The sequence below is a fragment of the Limulus polyphemus genome, unplaced genomic scaffold, assembly GCF_000517525.1.
Source record: "Limulus polyphemus unplaced genomic scaffold, Limulus_polyphemus-2.1.2 Scaffold770, whole genome shotgun sequence".
In the NCBI taxonomy this organism is placed as follows: domain Eukaryota; kingdom Metazoa; phylum Arthropoda; class Merostomata; order Xiphosura; family Limulidae; genus Limulus; species Limulus polyphemus.
This window is the reverse complement of record NW_013666380.1, coordinates 58,207-70,408: the sequence shown is the minus strand read 5'-3', so window position 1 is coordinate 70,408 and position 12,202 is coordinate 58,207. Positions and strand designations below refer to the sequence as shown.

At 32.7% G+C, this 12,202-nt stretch overlaps 2 protein-coding genes and 1 long non-coding RNA gene across 5 annotated transcripts in view; all 3 read left to right on the top strand.

Moving 5' to 3' along the window:
- Window positions 1-9,120, top strand: part of LOC111085997 — a 13,512-nt gene extending 4,392 nt beyond the window's left edge. Inside the window, exons 3-4 of the long non-coding RNA XR_002610770.1 lie at window positions 264-266; window positions 9,110-9,120. This is a non-coding gene — a long non-coding RNA (uncharacterized LOC111085997). The remainder of the gene's footprint in view (window positions 1-263; window positions 267-9,109) is intronic.
- The window catches only part of LOC106460445 (cAMP-dependent protein kinase type II regulatory subunit-like), a 103,181-nt gene that overhangs the window by 39,909 nt on the left and 51,070 nt on the right, over window positions 1-12,202 (top strand). The gene's annotated exons all lie outside the window — the stretch shown is intronic.
- Window positions 3,168-3,597, top strand: LOC111085996. Its single transcript, XM_022387159.1, has one exon. It carries the CDS (start codon window positions 3,182-3,184, stop codon window positions 3,578-3,580), a length of 399 nt encoding a protein of 132 aa, XP_022242867.1. The 5' UTR covers window positions 3,168-3,181; the 3' UTR covers window positions 3,581-3,597.

The window sequence follows — 12,202 nt, the reverse complement described above, 5'->3', positions numbered from 1 at the left end:
CGTTATGTTGGTCTTGAACTTACGCACGAAAAAAGCTAAAAATACAAAAAAAAACTTTATCAGGTTTACAGGAAAACTATATACTGTAGTTATCAAACTTTATGATCTAAAGACCATGTCCGTACAAAACATGAACCATTTTGTTAGGATATCATTTTAGGATGACATGTCTAATGATGCTGATAACCCTTTTTGTGTTTTAGCTCACTTTCAGAAATAATCCGCTGCTAATTATATAAAATGAGAGACAAAATCTATAAAAGATGGTTTTGGTTTCGTTTATTTTTTAATATTTGCCTGAAGCTATACTGACTTCTGATGATGACAGAACCTTGTCGAAACGTTCTTTATTTGCTGTTATTTTAAACTTATATTAAAGTTTTTCTTCATTACCCATTCAAGCTGCCTCCAAGCATTATATGACTTCTGGCACTTTAATGAGAACAGCTGTACAGATCATGACTGTACAGATTATGCCAGGATAAATGGTTTTAATTAATAGACCTTGAAAAGACAACGACTATTCGCAAAAAGAGAAAGCGAGCAAAAGATTCAAAATTTTCAGAAAAAATCTATTTTGTTCTCTTTAGAAGTAGACAGAATTTTAACCTGACGTTTTTGTTAACAGTTAAAAAAGTAGTTGATAATCACGGTTCTTAAAAGAGAAGGGCAATCTCTGACATGAATGACTTTATTTTCACTGGAGTAAGCTAAAATAAAACTTACGTTTCTCATTGTTATTTGTGTAACAGATATGAGAACTGCTAGGGGCTGTTAGTTAGTATAACAATATTTCAATGTTTTACAAAAGCCTGATGTTTAGAGAAAGCAATAATATTTTGGTGTTCTCAGAAAGTCTGGTGTTTAGAGGAATATATAATATTTTGGTGTTCTCAGAAAGTCTGGTGTTTAGAGGAATATATAATATTTCGGTGTTCTCAGAAAGTCTGGTGTTTAGAGGAATATATAATATTTTGGTGTTCTCAGAAAGTCTGGTGTTTAGAGGAATATATAATATTTTGGTGTTCTCAGAAAGTCTGGTGTTTAGAGGAATATATAATATTTTGGTGTCTTGGGAAAGCCTCATATATAGAGAAACTTATAAAGCCCTGGTGGTTGACGAAAGCCTGTTATTTAGTGTTTTGGTATTCTGATAGAGTCTGTTGTTTAGAGAGACTTGTAATGTTTTATGTTCTGAAGAAAGTGAGATGTTTAAAAGGTCACATAAAGTTTTGTGCAAAAATTTGATGTTTAGAGAAAAGTGTAATGTTTTGGAGTTCTATTAAGCTCTGAGCGTAATAACTTTCAATTTTCGGCACATTATATTCAGAAGAAAGTACTGCGAACTGATTATGTTTTGAATGATGGTAATATATGTATATATTATAAGTGTTTATAATGCAAACAGTTGTATATTTGTTTCTTCATCTGAAAGACACCTTATGGACTAAACTGTCAGGTCAGAGGTCCATTGCTTTAGGCATAACAGCGTTTTATTTTGAACCATGGAATTAGAGGAAAGGCACTCAGTCTGCAACATCTACCACCTCTAACTGGCATATAACGGAGTTTTAACAAATTATGACTTTGATAATTTACATACTTATGTTACTAAATTTATGTTGCTGTAATAAAGAAAAATAATTTAAGTTAGCATTTCTTTGGATGGTATGTTAAATTAATGAATATATTAATTTAGAAAATTTTAGTAAAGTTATTTCTGATGGTTTTGCTGCGTTCAGTAATCAAACTTTGGATGTTTTAGGTATATTTTTAATACAAACTAGTTATTCTCAGTGTATGCTTTAGTTCTGTGCTAAATAGTTTTGAATGCTTACTGCTACATTCTAGGGCTACTATCAAACGTCAGCATTACTAAGAATTTCTATCAAATTACGTTCTATTGCATGATTTTTAAATTGCAGTGTGATTGCCGCAACACACATTTGTTAGCAATGTTAGATGATAGCTTGCTATTGTAAAAAGTTAAATCACTCTATTCATGTAATCTATACTGTATCTTTTGAAGCCTTTTGTTTTACAGATTTTGGAATTGGATTTTTTATTTGAACGGCATATTCACTCGTGGACTAAATGGTCAAACCAGAGACTCTTAGGGTTCAGCAATTTTGAACTACTGACCTCAAGGAAGAAAGCTGGCCAGCAATCATAACACCACAAAGGCTTTGTTTGGCTCTTTAGTGAAATAACGTGATTTACTGTAAATTTTATGACATACGAAAGTGTAGAGCATGTTAAACTGCATCACGTACTGAGTCCTGGAATGTTCAAGCCGCATCCCGACACCTTAACTATCAGTCGCCCCCCAGTGGCAGAGCGATACGTCTGCGGACTTACAAAGCTAGAAACCGAGTTTCGATATCCGTGGTGGGCAGAGCACAGATAGCCCATTGTGTAGCTTTGTGCTTAATTCCAAACAAACAAACTATCAGTAATTTGATTTCATAAAAAACTCAAAGATGGTGTCAACAGAGATACGTCACTAAATTCTTTCAGATATTTATTGAAATTGAGAAAGAAACGGGATAAAACGGGAACTCTTTGCCTTATAGCTTGCATTAACATTTTTTACTGAAGGTATACTTATTTGGACTATTATTCTCGTCTTTATTATGTATATTTATTATTTGCGGCCGGAGAATTCACTGGTCGAAACGTTGTGAAAATAATAATACACCCAATAAAGACTAGAATAATAGTCCGAATAATTATACCATTAGTTTTGTTTGTTTGTTTGTAATTAAGCATAAAGCTACACAATGGGCGATCTGTGCTCTGACCACCACGGGTATCGAAACCCGGATTCTAGCGTTGTAAGTTGGCAGACATACCGCTGTGCTACTGGGGGGGGGGGGGCTATACCATTAGTAATACTAACTCCTCGTCTCAATCATTCCGCAAAACATTTTTCTTTTTGTTCAAAAAGAGACTTAGAAATGGTTTTATATTTAGGATATGTTGTGATAAACTGCATATTTTTTCAATTAAAACATTTTTAAAGCTAAAAAGTACATGTTTGACAACTTATAGAAATTATAATTTACGTGCAAATATGTATTACAAGAAAGGAGTTTTTTGCGAAATGTTTTGTGCATAACTCCAGAAAAACACTAATTGTTCTGAATTTCTTAATATTATTTTACAGGAAAACTAACTTGGAATGAATAAAATAACTTCATTAGCCTTGTGTGCAGTTATGTTGGTGCTGATGACATCATCCATAGCTACACCTGTAGGGATGAGTTCTAACTTCCAACATTTTGATAGAATGGCCATGCCTTATTTGAAAAACCATATTGGAAGTTACACATTACTTAATCGACCTCTAACAAGCAAGCAAGCACTAACTAACATTGAACAAACAGGCAGTGCCACCGAAATGGAAAACGATGAGAATGATACTGTACCAGACGTAGGGATCACAGATTTTGAAGGCGAGGAATTGAGCGACATGGATACTATTAAACGGCAGTTTGACGACTATGGGCACATGAGATTTGGAAGGAACGGCCGAATGAAGAAACATGATGAATATGGTCACATGTACTTCGGAAAATAAAATATTTTTGTTATATGGAAAAAGGAAGATATATACATAATTGATAACCAGAGCAGAGCGATAGTTTAACCATATTTAATGTAACTCTCTTAAACGTACAATGTAAATAGATACAAGCAGCAAAATAAAGATATGTTGTGAAAGATCAGTTATAAAGTACTATGTTTGAAATAGAACTATGCATACTGTAATTTAGCTGTTCTAAGTCTAAACGTTTATAATACAAAAAACAGGTTTTGATTCTCGTGGTGGGCACGGCCCAGATAGCCCATTTGTAGCTCTTTGCTTAACACAAAACAAACAAACAAAACTCCAGTCGTTCTGATGAGCTATAATATTAAACTAAAGTGTACAACAGACAAAATGTTGATGAAACGACATGCTCTCCCTTTACTAGCACAGTTTTTAGGTATAAACAAGCTATAGTAAACTGATATAGTGGAGAATTCGTATTAATGTCTCTTAGAAAAGTCACGAACTTTGAAAACTAAGTCTGGCAAATTAAGCTAGTTTACTCTATCCTTGTTTGCATTGTTTTTGAAGGATTGATATTGGCCATTATTACATTTACTTCCATTTTTGAAAATATTTTTCTGTACTTGTGAATAATAGAGCAAGGACATTTCATCAATCAACTTCGATTGTAAGAACTTTCTTTACACGGGCACGGCCATTTTGACCCATCTTGTAAATACCATGTAACCATGAAATTATACATAACTTTTATTGTAGTACATGTGATGTAACGAAATTTACATTCTTTTAGTAAACATTACAATGCTGTTTTATACCAAAAAACAGATTTTGTAAAAAAGTATTTCCAGAGAAATTTATCTCTGCAGTTGCCAGCTTTTAATTAGTCAATTCGAGTGCAAGGTGATTTTCATGAATAGAAATACTTTTTTTCATCTTATAGTTTTCAAATTTAATTTACTTAATCTTAGTAGTTATCCCCCATTTGCTCGGCACGCCGTCAGAGGGCGAAACAAGCGTTTCGACCTCAGGGGAGGGGTAGAGACAATGATGTCACCAGAGACAATAACTTCCTAGCTCCTTGAGTTGGAACCAAAGGGTGTATTGGTATGATGTAGATCAACATGACATTATGGTAACAAAGTCTTAAAACTAATAATTTAATATAATTTTATAGCTCTGTGTTTACAGTTTTGCTTTCTAAGTAAAGCATTAAATGCAACTTGCAAAGGCTGACAGTTCTGCAGGGCTGCATACAGGTTTTTTGTATTACATGGGATTTACAAAGGTAGGCAATGTTACTGAGGATAGTGTTTGTATAGGCAGAGGTTGATGAAAGCATTGTGTCAACATGTGATGAACGTCTATATTTAACTACATGCTAATCTAATATTGATTTTATATAACAGTTTTTGACACAATATTTCTTTTCAACATTTTATTATTTTCACAATAAAGATTTTGCAACCTGATCTACATAAAAATATAGATGTCTCAATATATCATCAATGGCTAGATTTAATTATGTTTTAAAAGTACTACAGACATTTTATGTGTAAAACACTTCACAATTTATTAGTTATATATTTAATCATACATTTTGCTGTTTCTAGAGCTGGATAGCGTTAGTATCGTATTTAATGTACTGCTGAAAATGTTTTTATAAATACTGAACAAGAGAGCCAATTGTGTTTTTATGATTTAACATATTGAACTATAGTTTTAGTTTCTATATTTAATCATACTTTCTTTACAGTTATTGACATGAAAGGACGCTTATTTAACTATCATGCATTTTCACTAATTTGTCTTTATGCTACTTATATAATTATGATTTATATTGCTCTTGACAAAATGTGTGTCATATCACATACGTACTTTTGCATTGTTTCTATGGGCTGAAGATGTTATCATTACTAAGTGTATGTTACTTTAAGCAGACAATGTTCCATAGGATTTAAACACACCTGCTGTTTCACTTTCACAAGTCAACGAGACAACTATAATAACATACATCAGTTCATATATATTATCCATTATTTGAATGAGGCAGTTATTATAACCAATCATTTACTTTACATACTTTTATTATCCTGAAAAGACACTTATCTAATAACCAATATAACATAAGTTTCATATCATAAGTATAATTTCACGTATAACACATGTTATAATGCTTGGTGAAAGTCCATTCTTAAATTATTCATTTAAAGTATGATTTCATTCTTATCATTTTGCTACAACTAAATATAATAAATGAATGACTTACTGTGTAACCTTACTATTATCGAATCTATTTAAAATAGAAACACTTACCATTCAATTGAAGTTCTATACAATTAAAATTTCTTCTTCAATAGACATTGAGATAAATCTCTGTCTGACGTCAAGACCTCTGTTTGTTAGGAAATACAAAGATCGTCACATGGGCACACATACAAACGGGGTGGGCACTGTTGTCAAAACAACTGTTTGTTATGATATAAAAAGGTTGTCACGCGGTCACGTATTACTGTTGTACAAAATTTGAAATATTTGACGAGACATTTCAGTTAACATATAATTATTGCATACTTTCTTTTCAATTAGATTCCATAAGCTAATTATTCACGTTTCTAAATAAACTGTCGTTACTCATACTGAAACATCTTAGCTTATAAAATACATGATTAACTTTCATACAAATTTGTTTATATTATGTTCCTATTACTAATTTAGTTAGAGTTTATATTTTTTATTTGTGTAACAATATGTGCAAAGCAAACTGAATTAACATGATACATTGTACTAAAGACATGTAACTACATAAATGAATAAATGATTGATCATGATTCAATGCAAACTAGTCAGGTAAGATTTCAGTTAGTAGGCTTAGAAAAACTAGTTTATCGACTACTTCAAAGCAGATATTTCCTCACATAGATTTTGAAACTGTTACAGTAACATAACTTATCTTTTCACTTTAAAATTAAGCCAATCATTGTTCTGTGATTTTCTAAAAATCAACTTTAATATAAAAAACACTTTTAATCATAGTCTAATATGCTTGCTACTTTAATATATGTAAGTCAAATCTCAGTCTTAAATATAACACATCCTGAAACTTTTGCTAACAAAGCTTCAATATACACTAATATGCTATTTACAAAAAGATCTTAGTTTATAAAATACTGACCTATATGTGTCTAGCTTAGTCTTTTATGATAAATTACACCTCATGAATATCAGTTTCTAATAATATGTGCGACCATAGCTTTCTCTTTCTCAGGAAGTGATGGTCCTGAAAATGACCTTTAAATTTCATATGTTTGAACAAAATCGTATTCTTCAGACGAAGAATAGTCTTCTTCTTTACTATCTTCAGTACTAATCCTCCTTTGAAATATATTATGTTTATTTTGTATAATATCAATGGCCCGGTGAATTAGTAATTGGGGAATATTTAAATGTTCAATCATACTATTGCATGAATAAAACAAGAATAAACAAAATAAAATGGACACTCATCAAAATGATTTACATGGCGATGATGATCACATGATTGTACATCTTAAAAATATTTACCACAAAGTATACACTTGTAACCTATGTCTGTAGATATGTTTATCTATTTTTGTATACATTTATAATCCAGATCAAAGGAACTCTCTAAAAAATGACGCCAAAGTGTAAAACACTGTGATAGTCCAGTCAGTCTACATTTCAACATCAAACTAATTGCAACAGAATTGTTTTGCAAGAAAAATGTAAAACTATATTTCATGAAAAACATATCAAAAGGTTAGAAAAATCGAAATTACAAAAAGAAAAACGTTTTTAAAAAGTAGATTTTGCCATTTCATAAGTGCTACATATAAGCCACCGTATAATGTATGCTTTTTCTAAAAAAATTGTTAGTGACCGATGATACACCTTGTTGAAGTGGTGAGAAGAAAATAAACTGGACATGGTAAATTTTTTGCATTGTATTGTTTATTATATGTGCAAAACGTATATTCTAGTTGATTTATAATGCTAAAACGTCCGTAAGTTATGGAAACAGACGATGAATCAGATTGTGTCATGCGTTTTCTCGGCGGCAGATAGGCCTTGTGAGCTTTGCCCTAAATAAAAAAATACAAAAATACAATACGTTTTCGCGGATGGCAAACATGTAAAAATAATGCGTATTTATATGTATAAATTGATGGAAAGTTATTGTTTTTGATAAATAACGATACATTTCTAATATAAGCTTCATTATAATGTCTTACAAAAGAATTTAAAAAAGAAAAAGAAAATCAGTGGTGTGACTTGGTCGATTTTCACAACTACGGAAGTCAATTCGTGCCATAATTTGGAAGAATAATAAAAATTACAAAAAAATATATATAAAACAACAGCATTTTGCTCACGTTGGTATTATTCTTGTGTATCCTTATGTTTAACAATATATTATATGAATTTTTTGTTAACACATCTATATAAACAGTCTTATTTGTAGGTGGAAACCCCGGATATAAAACGTGTTAATATATGTAGCGAGTCTAAATAATAAGTCTATTGTATGAGTGTTGTTGTTGTTGATACCAGTCAATACGGTACGTAACTATAAAGCAAACACTTATTCAATGCTTGTTTTTAAAATAATTTAATTAATTAACACTACTTTTAATTAAAAATTAACTGTTTATTACACAAGTAGTAAACACAAACAGTGTGGCCAAGCCAGGAAGGAAAGGGACTACAAAGACACAAACGTACTCCTATCTTTTCTACTAGAAAGAAATCCGTTTATCCAAGACCCCTCATTACGCAATATTGAAACTGGCGTGGCGTCTGATTCATCTGTAAATCTTTACAATGCAAAAGAAATCGGATCGAAAGTCTTACAAAGAATGGTTGGTAAAAATGTGATGGAGTATTCTTTCAAAAGATCCCAGCAAGCAGTGACACTTACTACAACGCCTGCAGTAAAATTAGATGGCGAGTCAATTCAGGTTGACCCCCAGCTATGTTTTCAACGTCTTACAACAGCTGCAACTAGATCGGAAGAAGACATGTCACACATCTTTGGATATGAACTTTGTAGTATTCCATCTGCACTGTTTGATCCATCAGGTTTTCTAAGGCAACCACATAAACCAGCATTAGCTGATGCGATTTGGACTTAAGGAGACTGTGGAAGACAAGAGTCTATTACTGAGAATGTTCAACATGTGTTAGATAGAGGATCATTATTACAGCGCATGCCATGGTAACAAGGCACAGATTTCGCAGATATCTGTAATGTGTATGTAGATTATATATCTAAAAAGTATGTAGATCCGGTAATTGTGTTTGATGGCTACCAGTCAGGACCATCAACAAAGGATGTAGTCCATATGCGGCGAACGCATGGAGTTTTCGGTTCGAATGTTAACTCCAAAGACAATAAACAATTCAAAGGAAAAAAAGAACAATTTTAACGAACTCTGAAAACAAACAACGTTTTATTCACATGCTCAGGTGTCGACTTGAAAATAGGGGATGGAAATTGTATATGCTGAAGGCGATGCGGATCTTTTAATAGTCAAGACTGCAGTTGCTTGTGCAGAAACTCGTGAAACAATGGTGATCGGTGAAGACACGGATTTTCTCATATTGCTATGCTATCACGCTAATACTCAGAACTGTAATATATTTTTCAAGTCAGAAGGGAAACAGACTAGGTACAAAGTGGTAAGAATTTGGGACATTCGGCAAACGAAGATGATACTGGGAACAAACACCTGTCCGCTATATGCCGTTCGTTCATGCTTTGACGGGTTGCGACACAACATCTCGCATTTATGGGATTGGAAAAGGGGAAGCACTTAAAAAACTAGGATATGACCAACATTTAAGGTAGAAGTGTTTTGCAATCAGGGTAAAACAAGAGTTGAAATACAAAAAAACCGGAGAACAAGCACTTATATGTCTGTATGGTGGGGTTCCAATTGAGGGATTGGATTTATTGCGCTTCAGACATTTTGCACGAAAAGTAGTTTCAAGCACAACACACGTACAGGTACATACACTTCCTCCTACATCCGCAGCCGCACAATACCACAGCATGAGGGTCTATTTTCAAGTACAAACATGGATCGACTCAAATGTCAAAATGTTACCACAAGAGTGGGGATGGTCAGTTGTAGGCAATAGCTTATTACCAGTTAAGACACATTTACCATCAGCTCCTATTAAAAATTATAAAATGCAGTTGTAAAGCGAATTGTGACACTAAACGTTGTACATGTAGGAAGCATGGACTTGAATGTTCTATAGGCTGTGGAAAATGTAGAGGGTGTTAACTGTACAAATGTAACACAATTGACAGAATCTGACATAAGTGAAGGTACAATATAAAGAGGACAATGTGCCAGCTTCAAGATAGGATCGTCCGGTTGTAAAGGAAATATATAACGAATTTAATCCTATTTTAAAATCAATGTGCGATACATTTTAATAACGCTGCAAAGTCAACATAACTGGTTCTGGTTTGTATATTAATTCAAGTAATACAACGTTGGTGAATAGATATAGCAAATTTTTATAGAAAGATGTGTGTGTTAAGTCTCATTTTGTATACTCGTTTTCTAGATGTGGCTGTCATTTATAAGAATATTGTTATAGATTTTCTTTTGATGGGTGGGGTAATATATATAAGTTAAAGAGGTGAATAATAATTAATTTGGGCTTCAGTTAAAACGCATTTAATTGGGTTCATCTTATTAACTATTATACATTATCTATTTGGGTATTTTTAATCATATATCAACGGAAAGAGTGTATAATGAGAGTATATGATTGCATATATCAAATCAAGTTGTTCTATTTTCATCAGATATGTTAATAAGTAAAATGAAAATTTTATGCATTTCCCCCGTTTAGAGTTTTCTAGATTTTCTTTTGTAACTTCGCAATACACGTCCCTAACAATAAATCAAAGCATTGTTTCTGTTGTAATTTGTTTGATGTTGAGGTATGTTTTTGCGTAGGCTGACTGGACTAACCAGAATTGAAGCTGATAAGAGATTAATATTACTTAGAAGGATGAATTTTACAGCATGATAGACGGTATGCTAATTGGCTCTCCTCTTTCTCCTACTGTTTGCCAAATCTTTATGGATATCTACAAAAACAATTATTACCACATCTCTTCTGAAACCACAATAGTAACTTGCTACACTAAATGTATTGGACTGAACTTTGCTGCACTACTCAAACTTACGAAACATGTAAATATGTTTAGACTGTTGTCACGTGTCTACAAAGCAATATTATCAGAAAACAGTCGTTTACTTGAGCAGGTGCTACTTGATTTCTTGTAAACGACACTACAGTAGAAGCTGAACCATGTTTTGGCTCTGTGTTGGATCATCTATAAAGTTGTCGATCTGTAATTACTTTTAATACTTGTAGCTTTGGCCCTATTGATAACCAACTAGGTAATTGGTTGTACACCTATGTTTAGTTTTGAAGGAAGTTAAGAATTGGATATGTGAGCCACTTGCTACTATTTTTGTAAGTCATTGAATGGTAGGCAGGTGCCAGAGGATTGGGAGTTAGCTAAAATTACTGCTTTGTAAGGGATGTGATAAAAATTGTCCCAGTAATTATAGGCCTATTAATCTTACATGAGTTGTGGGAAAATATTTGGAAAGTCTTATAAAAGATGCTTTAGCAAAGTCATATAACAAAGTTTAGAATTTTATTGGATAGTCATCATGGTTTCACTAATGGAAAATCATGTCTTACAAATCCATTGACATTCTTTGAAAAGGTTACTGCTTATGTAGATGAGGGTGAGGGTGTATCTGGATTTTCAGAAAGCATTTGACAAGGTGCCACAAAAAAGGCTTGTAAAAACATTTTAGGTATGGGAGATAAATTAGCTAATTGGATAGAAAAGTGGCTGGATGGAAGAAATCAGGGGGTTGTTGTAAGTGGAATTCAGTCAAACTGGATTAATGTCAGAAGTGGGGTACCTCAGGGCTCAGAAATAGAATCTTTGATATCTTTAATTTACATCAATGATATATATGAAAAAATGGCCAATAAATTACTTAAATTTTCTAATGATATTACGGTATTGGGTGTTGGTGGCTGTAATGAGGATTCTGATGCTTTACAAAAGGATTTAAATCACTTAGTGAGTTGGGCAAATAAATAGTTGATGTTTTTTATTATAATAAGTTCAAAATAATGCATGTGGGTTATCATAATTTGAATTATAAGTATGATTTGGATGAGAATAACCTTAACAATGTTATGAAAGAGAGGTATCTTGGTGCAGTGGTTGGTCGGTCTCTTAAGCCATCCAAGCAGTATGCCGTTGCTAGTGGTAGGACAAATAGGATTTTAGACTGTATCTACAAAAATATTGAATACACATCTAAAGTGATTATAATGGCATTGTATAGGTCATTAGTTAGGAATAGTGTATCCAGGCTTGGGCTCCTTAGCTTAGGAAGGACATGGAATTGTTGGAAAGGGTTCAGAGGAGGGCTACTAGAATGGTGCCTGGGATGGATGGGTCATCATACAAAGAGAGGTTAAGATCTCTGAAATTGTTTTATCTTGAGAAATGGAGAACTAAAGAGGATCTGATTGAGGTGTTTAATATAGTTAATTGAATTGAAAGTGTTG